Source organism: Ailuropoda melanoleuca, chromosome 9, assembly GCF_002007445.2.
Source record: "Ailuropoda melanoleuca isolate Jingjing chromosome 9, ASM200744v2, whole genome shotgun sequence".
NCBI classification, from domain to species: Eukaryota; Metazoa; Chordata; class Mammalia; order Carnivora; family Ursidae; genus Ailuropoda; species Ailuropoda melanoleuca.
In genome coordinates, this window is record NC_048226.1 from 6344942 (window position 1) to 6356010 (window position 11069).

The 11069-nt window shown below is 46.7% G+C and overlaps 1 protein-coding gene across 1 annotated transcript in view; it reads right to left on the reverse strand.

The window, feature by feature from the left end:
* The window catches only part of ABHD2 (abhydrolase domain containing 2, acylglycerol lipase), a 98734-nt gene that overhangs the window by 70165 nt on the left and 17500 nt on the right, over positions 1–11069 (reverse strand). The window contains exons 2-3 of the mRNA XM_002919557.4: positions 5684–5782; positions 3004–3203 (exon numbers count right to left, since the gene is read on the reverse strand). Of these exons, the coding sequence (XP_002919603.1) occupies positions 3004–3197 (194 nt within the window). The 5' untranslated portion in view covers positions 3198–3203; positions 5684–5782. The remainder of the gene's footprint in view (positions 1–3003; positions 3204–5683; positions 5783–11069) is intronic.

Consider the following 11069-nt stretch of genomic DNA (forward strand, 5'->3'; position numbering starts at 1 on the left):
CATCAAGGACAGTGGCTTCCGACAGAGTGATTTAAATAGAAAGAGGGTCACGTGGGAATTGGAAGGCCACTTTGGGGCTAGTCCTGCTAAAGACTCTCATCCCGGGCTGGCCCCTTACTGCTCTCTGCTCACTTCACTCCTCTGCACCCTGAGAAGTGTCTCTCCACCTCCCCACGGGTAAGAGGGGGACTAATGCTGGGTTCCGTTACCCTCTCTGCTCCTGGGAAGTTTCCTCAAAATGAGAGGAAAAATGAGCCCAATCTCAAAGCCATTAAGAAGCTTAAATGAATAATGTCTATGAGAGACACGCAACAAATTTCAAATGCAGGAACGACAAGAAAAGAGGGTAACGTGAAAACATTCTGCTGATAAGCTAAATGAGTGCAGGATATAGTTATTCCTAAAATTAGAACCTAAAAAAAAAAAAAAAGAGGTTAGTTGGGGCATCTGGGTGGCTCAGTTGGCTCAGCATCCGACTCTTGATCTCAGCTCAGGTCTTGAGCTCAGGGTCCTGAGTTTGAGCCCCATGTTGGGCTCCAGTGTGGATGCTACTTAAAAAAAAATTAAAAAAAAAAAAAGGTTAGTTAAAAGATGGAGGGGGAAAAAGTGAATCCTTTTGTCCTTTGATCATTTGTCATGTTAAAGTCAGAGCACTTGGACATTTAGAATTTAGCTGTGTAAATAATGTTCCAACATGCTCAAAGGAGGCTGGTCCTATTCTCAAAGGGATGGGTCTTGGAAGGAAATAGTTTCTAGGCAACTTGTCCCTTTGCACCTACTTTAAAACCATAGCTGAGGCTGATCTCCATCCTTCCCTAATTTGGATTTTACCAGGAGGGAGCAGGTGACTGGTTAACGACAGGGGTGGTGCAGTGGTGGACACCACCACGAGGTTCCAGGAGATCTGTGGCCAGGGACACACTTCCACACCAGGACAGTGGGTGGGGCCATCTCAACAGAGTCATGTGGGGCCATACCAGCACCTTAGGCTCAGGGAGAGAGTGTGCCAGGGAGGAAAAAGAGCAAAGAGAACTGTTGGATTTAATGTTTCTGGGTTGTTTTTTAAAGGAAAACATGAAAAGAGGTAAAAACCTGCCATAATCAACTTTTTTTTTTTTTTTTACTTTGAACAATTAGTATGGGATCAAACCATCCGTGACATTTCATCCAGACAACAGCAGCCTTTCCATGGCTTCTCCTAGTTACTCAGGAACCCATGCTGGGTAGAACTTTGCATTTACCTACATTATTTTTTTAAAAAAGATTTTATTTATTTATTTGACAGAGATAGAAACAGCCAGCGAGAGAGGGAACACAAGCAGGAGGAGTGGGAGAGGAAGAAGCAGGCTCACAGCAGAGAAGCCTGATGTGGGGCTCGATCCCACAACGCCGGGATCACGCCCTGAGCCGAAGGCAGACGCCCAACCGCTGTGCCACCCAGGTGCCCCAGCATTTACCTACATTATTAACTTACATATTGACCCAACTCTTTCACTTTGTTCTCTAAAAATGAGATAGCCAAGGAACTTGGGTCTAGCCGGGTCCCACTCAATACGAGAATAGGTGCAAATGTCATTTGCCCGTCAGGACTAGTGAATTCTCTAAATTAAGTACTAAAGAAAGATGCCGGCCAATGTGGAAATCATATAGATTCTGTGAACCCCTGTTAGGGGAGGAGCTTTTTCAGTGCAAACACTGCTGAATGACAACACTGGTCTAACGCCCAGCTGTGGGCTACTCTACCCCAGCGGTGATGTGAAGACCCCCCCAGCACAGGCAGTTCCAAAGTCAACATGATGACATTTACACCGTACATGGCACTCCCCACAAGTATTAGGCAACGTGACAGAGTTAACACATCACTCTCAACTTGATAATAACTTTGAGTCCCAGCATCGCTGTTAAAAGTAAACAAACTCCATGTGAACACCCCAAACACCCAAAGCAATGATGGCAGCTCTTTGCCCTTGGCTAAGAGCATGTAAACATCAACTAGACAATGGCACAAGACAAAGCAAGAACCCAAACTCTCAGATGTGTCTGCTGCCCACTTGTCCACTCTTAGAAGAGAATCATTTACCTGATGTCACCAAACCCCTAGAGGGGGTGAAAGGTTATATGAGGAGAGGGAGAGAGCTCCTCCTACTCTCCACTGAGTTTAATCCTCAGGCTGAAGGGGCACACTTAGTAAGACAGTTCTAGAAGCGGCTCCCATCCAAAGCCACGCCCACAGAACGGCATAAAGAGGCACAAACAGGGAAGCAGCAATAATGAGCAAGGAGGAAGGAATTCAGACCCAGGAGAGCGGGGAATGCTTCGTGCCCCAGGCTTGGCCTGAGCCCTGAGGGAAGACATTTATTCAGAGGACATCAACAGGGAAAAATTTAACCACACACCTCTTGATAACAGGGGTGACAGGGAGTGTAGATTCCCGTTACTTCACCACTATGTTTCCTCTCACAGAAACGGTGCCCACCCTCTCCACCTCCAAAATACAGTCCTGGGGCTTCGCAGGGAAACCCGGGTCACTCACATTTCAAGTATTCTCTGAGCCGATGTTCAGTACATTTTTCAGTAATGCAGATGGAGAGTACCCAACCAGTACATCTATGCTTTTTTTTTTTTGCTAATTAATTATGTTAGGTAAGGATGGTTCCTCTGCCCTGGGACTGGCAACAATACACTTGAGAAAGGGCTAGAACACTGTCTAAGTTTTCTGTATCTACCTAAAAATGACTACTGCTTTCTGCAAGGCCCATGCCATGGATGCTGACACCACCGTGTGGAGGAAGGGATGTTTCCAGGCAACAAAGAGCTCACCCTGTCCCCTACTCTCCAGGAGTCAAGCACCAGGTTTGCACTGAGACTGTGGCTATTTTAACGCCAATGATTCTACTTTACATGGATGCCTTAAGGACACAACGTGGAGAAGATTCTTCTTTGAACACTGCACCAGCCCAGCAGATCAGTGGGTGGGCATAAGCAGGTGTGGGGTCTACTCACTCTTTGGTCAGAAGAGGACAGGACTTGAGCAGAAAGCGTGAGAGCCCCGAGTCCTGGAAGTAGAGGTCAGGTGGGGCTGTGGGGCTCTTCAGATTCAAACAGCGGACAATCACATACAACACGGCAGCCACGGCAGCCAGCTTCACCCCGTCAAACACGGCCGGGAGCTCGGGGGTCTCTAGCATGGCATTCATCTTGATCTGCGGAGCAGAAGCACACGTCTAGGGTTAGAAGCAGTGAGGAGGGGTGGAGCCCCCACACCAAGAGGCAAAGCCCGCGGCGACATGTCGCAATCAGGGTATGTCCATAGGGCCACCCACAGGGTGATTCAAGCCCCCTCAGTGGACTGGCAACAACCCAAACCACAAACAGTCTCGTGCACTGGCAAAATGGGTAAGGTTTTGTTTTGTTTTAAACCGAATGAGCACTTCTAAGATAAGCAAATTAGAAAATGCTGAGCTTAGCATCCTTCGGCAGCAGGAGAAAGAAGTCCAGCCAAAGAGGGGCGCCTGGGTGGCACAGCGGTTGAGCATCTGCCTTCGGCTCAGGGCGTGATCCCAGCGTTGTGGGATCGAGCCCCACATCAGGCTCCTCTGCTGTGAGCCTGCTTCTTCCTCTCCCACTCCCCCTGCTTGTGTTCCCTCTCTGGCTGGCTGTCACTATTTCTGTCGAATAAATAAATAAAATCTTTAAAAAAAAAAAAAAAAGAAGTCCAGCCAAAGAGGCTCAAGCTGGGCTAGAGGTGGCCCACTGGCTTCCGTGGGCTGGCAGCCTGAAGTGGCTCTGCACCAGGTGTGTGTGAAGCATCACGTTTACAGCCCAGGACAGAGATGTGGGCGGGATCGCTACTGCCCGCAGGTGTGACCACACTGCCTGCCGCAACCCCCCCACCCCCCACTGTCAGAGCAGGAGGAGACAAAGCAAGCTGGGCCTCACTCTGCCATCTGCTCCTGGTGGCGGGGGAGGGGGCAGCCCCGGTGCTGGAGTCAAGTTCTAACTCGGCCCAGGGCACAGCAAGCGATCCTTGAGCCTGGGTTTCAGGCGGTGTGAAATGGAACTTGGCCAATTGCTTTCCTCACTGAAGGTACCTGACAACAACCATTAGTCCAAAATCCAGATCAAAATTAAAAATTGGGAGTGCAGAACACATGTTTGCAGGCCTGGCTTTTCTCCAAGCTCTCCTGCTATTTTATCTTTTGAGGTAGCTTTACCTTATATACAACACACACACACACACACACACACACACACACACACACCCCTACACACACCCCTTCCAAACACACAAAACCAAACAACAACAACAACAAAAGCAATAGCAACAAAAATCCAGTCTTTTCCTTGCTGCTTAGCAGCAAAACAGAACATTAGCTGTTACCTTAAAAATCAGGGAAACCACGAGCTTAAGGAAAAGGAGAAAATGGTAACTCACAGCCAAGGTAGCTATGGCAACAGCTTCCCTGGACCGGTGTCAAGTAGCCTCTGCTAAAAACAATCAGCATGAGAACTCTGGTGGCCCACAGTGCAGCCAGAACGAGAAAGACAAAACAATCTCCCGAAAACGTGTGTGGGGCATGACCAAATGAACTCTCTGGAGACCTTCAGCGAGGCCAGTGGGGTTCGAGAAACCCTTTCCTAAGGTCAAGGTGACGTTGGCAAACACAGGACCAAACACACTGCCGATGACCTCTGGCAGACGTTCCAACTGAGTGAGGAAAGGCAATCAAAAATCAGGGCTCAACTAGCCTTCCACCATCAGGGCAAGAAAATAATTTTTAAAAATGTATCCAACTCGATTTTGAATCAAAATACACTTTCAACTGTATCAACCTTTGAACCTTTATGATCTGACACTTGCCTTAACACCTAACTTCTGGAGACGTGTCACCACACTCCCGGGGCCATGTCCCCTAAAGCCTGGCTACTTATAAACCCCTAAAACAGGATTCTTCACTTGGGGTCTGTGGGCTCCCTATGGGGTTCTAGGGTCCAGGAACCCCCTTAAATTATATGTGAAGGCTTGTGTGTATGTGGTTTTCTGTGGCAAATATCTGCAGATTTAAAAATTTATTTATTTATTTGAGAGGGAGAGAGAGAGAGCGCGCAAGCGAGCACATGTGCTCTGAGGAGGGGCAGAGGAAGAGAGAGAATCTCAAGCTGACTCCTCACTAAGCACAGAGCCCGACATGGGGCTCTATCTCATGACCCTGTGATCAACAATCTGCAGATTTAATCAGGTTCTCCCAAGGGGCGTGTGGCCTAAAAATGTACACGGCACCCGAAGTATTCCATGGGTTTCCCCTGCAGCTCTGGTCCCCCACCTTACGGGAGCCCTGCCACCTAAGCCAGTCAAACCGACAGAGACAAATATCCAAGATGCTGCTGTTCGTTAATATGGATTTTTAAGTCTGGTGAGTGAAGGGCCCCAAACAAGATCCAGCAGGAGTTCCAAAGTCTCTCTGACATGACGCTGGTGACGTGCTCTTTCCGTCCCCTCTGCTGGAAAGAGAACCGAGAAATGCAGCAGGGGGCTTTACCAGTTTCCTTGTTGGTCAAGAATTGAAATTTTATGGAATTAAAAAAAGAAGTCCCTACCTCCCTCCCCACTTCCTCTCACTACTTCCTAACATAAGGGGAAGTGAAGAGGAGAAACAGAAATAAAAGTGTGGGCCATACATACCTATGTCCCTTGTTCCTCTGCTGCAAATACGAGCTGTCCTTGAAGAGTTGCGCAGCCGGGCCGCTCAGGTCAGATCTCTTATTCAAATGAACCTAAAAGCTGAAAAGATCGGATGGTCACATTCTAAAGGATGAGAAAGAAGCAATTTAATTAAAATAAAAGCACAGTCTAAAGTGCTCTTCATTTCCAGTCTTTGGGGAGAAAGACCATTTCTTTCATTAACACATAACGCCACACACTTGGCCATCTGAGCAAAGCTGCCGGGGGACGTCTTGTGGAGCCATACACTGACAGGCTCTCCGCTTTCCAGGATGAGTTATCTGCGGCGCTCAGAACTCTGGCTAACGCAAACCCATAGGGCTTTCACGCTTTATCTTATAACGCATCTCCAGAAACGCCTGAGTGGTATCATCTGGGCGACGGAGGAAATAACTTATTAGCAAGGCCTGAGGTCAAGACAGCACTGGGTGGACGCATCCCTTGTCTCCCAAACATAGAGCAGTGACAGATGAAATGTGAGCTGGAGAGAGAGAAGGATGTGAGCACAGACGGGCTCGGAAGCCCGGCCCCGGGAGCAGAACAGTGCTGAAAGCCTGGAGTGGGAAGCCACAGTGCCTGCCAGGTCCAGATTGGGGCTGGGGGCCGGGGGCTGCCTGTGGAGGGAGTGCCAGGAGCTAAAAGTGCTCTCTGTGAGTGGGGACCCAGAGCCGGGCCCGCTGTGCTGGAAATGCATGGCTTCCAAAGCAGAAAACAGAAAGGGGTGGGGGTGGAGGGGACAGCTGGTGTTTATACAGCACTACCTGTATGCACCAAGCCCTGTCTGTGCTATTTTGCCCATGCCATCCATACTGCACCCTGTGGAGCCAGCACTAGCATTATCCCCATTTCACAGACGAGGAAACTGAGGCATAGGAAATCCGAGGGATTTGCCCAAGGCCACCCAGCTAGTAGGTCGAGAAACCAGGATTCATATCTGGCTCCAGAAGCCCTCCTCTTCACCACCATGCTGTGCTATTTGTAAGAAGGAAAAGTAAAGAGATAGAGAGAGAGAGAAGCAGGCAAGAAAGAAAACCAATGGGACAGAAGACACAGAGGAGACACAAACGCCTTGCCCAAAGTCACACAGTGGTGAGAGCAGAGCTGGGATCCGGGCCCCGCATTCTCTGATTCCACCACATCAAAATGACTTCAAAAGGAAATGAAAGCCACTCGAAGGGGAGACTCAATTAACCTTCAGAGTACTCTTGCTCAACCTCACATTTTTATTATTTCTTCATATTCAGAGACACATTAGCCACAGAAGACCAGGCTTTGTTGAGGTGGGGACCAAAGAGCAAAGTCTCCAGCCACATCACAAGACACTTGACCTTTCCGGGGCTCGGCTGCCAACTGGAAAACAAGGATTGAACAGCCCAAAGATCCTAAATCAGCAGCCCGTGGGATAGCATTGTGTTTGACTAGCATTTTAAAAAATTAAGTTCATTAGCTGCCAAGTTATAAACACCACAGGACTTCAGATAAAAATCTTAATTTCTGGTTTCTCCTGAAAAAAAAAAATCGGAAGATTTGGCAACACGGAACTTGTGTTCTCACTTGGCAACAATGGATGGAGCTGAGAGGCGGCTGCCCCCTCCAGACTGGGCCTATGACCTTTGCACTGCCACAGTCCCCACCACTCCCTATTGTGGCCTGCAACAGCAACAGCCCCCCTCCAATCATTCATGGTGCTGGAGTGGTTCCTGTGGCCATCGAATATGCAACCCTTGGAGAAGCCTGTGTTAAGATCCCTCTGGCCCTGAATGAGTCTGTACTGACCGAATATTCAAAACATATACTAATCAGCATATGTATAAATACTAAATTCACAGAAAAAATTATGGAAAACAGAGCAGTACATAAAATGGGATACGTTTTGTTGTTATTCACACTGACGTTTATCTACACCTTGATTTTTTCCACAAACCATGTGAGATGGTTTCAACAAAACGCTGAATGGATATGCATGTAGAACAACTCAGAAACGAGGCAGATGGCTGACTGCTTCCCAAAAGTCTCTCCTTCTTCCTAGTAACAGAGACCTGTAAGATGGGCCTGCCTCGCTGGAAAAAACTATAGCTCCCAGGTGCCCTTGCAGGTAGATGAGTCCATGTGACCATATTCTAACCAATTCTGAAGGTGCTGGTCTGATTTCTCTGAAGCCTCCTTAAAAGGCGGGAGGTTAACTCTTCCTCCACCCTTTTCCCTTCATGTATCCCTGGAATGCAGATAATGTCGCTGCAACCCCAGCAGCCATCTTGGGCCATGAAGTGACCTTGAGTTTGCTCTAGAAGCCACATTAAGCGGATGGCAGAGTAGAAAGACAGAAGTCTGGGGTCCCTGATGATTTCATGGGGTCACCATGTCAGACCCAGACTGCCTACCTCTGGGTGTCTTTTATGGGAGAAAATAATCCTTTGCATGTGTAAGCCACTGTTACCTCTAGACTCTTCTAGTCTGCAATTTTTTAAAAAGATATTATTTATTTGTTTGTTTGTTTATTTATTTATTTGAGAGAGAGCGAGCGTGTGAGTGGGGAGAGAAGCAGAGGAAGAGGGACAAGCAGACTTTGCACTGAGTGCAGAGCCTGATGTGGGGCTTGCCCCCGAGACCACAACCCGAGCTGAAACCAAGAGATGGACGCTTAACTGACTGAGCCACCCAGGCGCCCCTAGTCTGCAATTTCTAACGATACAGATGGAAATATTATATACTCAAATCTTTCTGGATGCTATAATCACTGGGTCATTAGAGTATAGGTAATTTTTCTTTTTTTTTCTTTTCCAAAATTCATACTAATAATATCGTTCTTAGAAAAAAAGCCTTAAAATAGCAACTAACAAAATCTAAGAAAGAATTATGAACATCTAGACAAGAAAAATACCTCTGTCAACACACACAACAATTATGGATGTAAGTAAGCCTAGAATGGACCTGAGCTTTCTGACTACAAGAGCAAAGAGGGAAACCCAGTCAAACCCCTGGCTCTCCAAAGTGGAAGGAAAGGTAATGTGTATTGTGCTCTTATCCCAGAAAACATGAAGATACAAAGGGGAAGCAGGGCTTTTCTGGCGCAGAATCACTAAAAAAAAAAAAAAAAAAAAAAAACCACACCCAAACACCGCTGCGGGACTTTATATAAGGGGACCTTGAGTGATGTGATAGGCAATGTCCTCCTACAATGTTTTTTAATAGCAAATGCAGTAGAGAATTAATTTCCTCAACCCTCAAAAAACGCCAAGGGTTTTAAATTGAATTCAGTTCAGCGAAGGCAATCCTATGACAGATTTGTAATTATTACTGTCCAAAGACGCACCCTTGATCCGAGGCTTAAACCTCAAGTCCCAAGAAGCAGAGCAGTTCTACCACATGTCCCAGGGCCACCTCCCGTCACCTTCAGCAGCTCAAGGACCCGGCCACCTACTATGTGCCCAGCACTATGCTACACATTGCGCTGGACTACAATGAAGTAGATTTCTCATTTTAACTGGGGAGAAAAGTTAATTTTTTAAAAAAATTTTATTTTAATTTCAGTATAGTTCACATACAGTGTGATATTAGTTTCAGGTGTACAACATAGTGACTCAACACTCCCCTACAACACCCAGTGCTCATCACGACAAGTGCCCTCCTTGGTCCCTATCCCCTATTTCACCCATCCAACCGCCCACCTCCCTGCTGGTCACTGTCACTGTGTTCTCTACAATTAAGAGTCTGTTTCTTGGTTTGTCTCCTTTTTTTTCTTTGTTCATTTATTTTGTTTCTTAAATTCCACACGAGTGAAGTCATATGGTATTTGTGTTTCTCTGACTGACCTTTCACTTAGCAAAATACTCTCTAGCTCCATTCATATCGTTGCAAATGGCCAGAGTTCATTCTTTTCAATGGCTGAGTAATATTTCATTGTATATATATATATATCTATACCACATGTTCTTTATCCATTCATCTACTAATGGACACTTGGGCTGCTTCCATATCTTGGCTATTATAGATAATGTTGCAATAAACAAAGGGGTGCGTGTATCCCTTTGAATTAGTGTTTTTGTATTTTGGGGTTAAATAGTAGGGCGATTAGTGGATCGTAGGGTAGTTCTATTTTTAACTTTTTGTGGAACCTCCATACTGTTTTCCACAGTGGCTGCACCAGTGTGCATTCCTGCCAACACTGCATGAGGGTTCGAAAAGAAGTTTATCTTAAGGCTATTTCTACTTTAGAAACTTGGGGACAAGAATAAATTTGTCTAGGAAAAAATTAAGCTGGGAAAGACTTACGGAGCAGCTAGGTCTACAACTGGGACTTGAGTATAGGATTTAGAGGAAGCATGTGTAAGTGTGAGAAAGAGTGTGTACATGTGTATGTACAGTTTATATGAATTATAAATACATATTTAATACATATATTAAATATATATGTGTGTGTGTATAAAACCAGGCATTAATTAACTGGCAATTTCAGAACAAAACCCTTGACATTCATTTTAATTTATCTTGCTGTATTTGATTTTATGGTGTTCTCTCTTTCCAAGTTCGACCTGCCACAAAATATTAATATTCTGAACTTGTTCCAGACGTAACAAAGTAAGCTGCCATTGTACTATTTTGTGTGCCCCCTTTCCCTTTTCTGGGCTGGCAAAATCCGGTTAATATGAACATCAGGCAGCCCAGGTGGGGAAGAGAAGGCACACAGAACAGCAGGGGGGCTGGGTGTGTGCAAGACAAAAAGGAAGCATGGCCCCACCCCCACCCCACCTCTACATCCTCGAAAGGAAGGGCTGGGCTCACCGCATACCAGAGAGCCGCACACCTCTCCCTCTCCCACCGGTCATTTTATAAGTGGATGTACTCATAACATGCTGTGATTGATAGTTAAAATTCCACGTTAGTATCGCATTAACAAGGAAACCCAAGGTGCAAGGTGCTGCAAATGCCCACCCATAAAGGAACCTTCAGCAGCGCCTTAGTCTCTAGGACGTGCTGGACTAGTCTTTCCACCAGTGCGAGGGCCCAGGCCTCCCACTGCTCTCCCATGGCTAAGGGTGTTATTTTGAGATGGAGACACAGATGCAGGGAGAGATGGGGCCCCTGGGCTGGGAGAAGCTCCAGCCTTCGGGTTCTGAGACCTGGGTCCTACTGCCTGCCCTGCTCCTTCCTAGCCAGTGACCTTGAATAAGTCACTTAACCTCTCTGCGCCCCAAAGACCTCATCCGTAAAATGAGAGGATTAGGTTAGAAGTCGATGATGCCAAAGGTCTCCTACAGCTCAAAATTTCTGAGATTCTAGGGATAGAACTGCAGTCCTTGGCTAGAGAGCACAGGAAAAACTCTGTGTGCTCCGGAACAAGAGACAG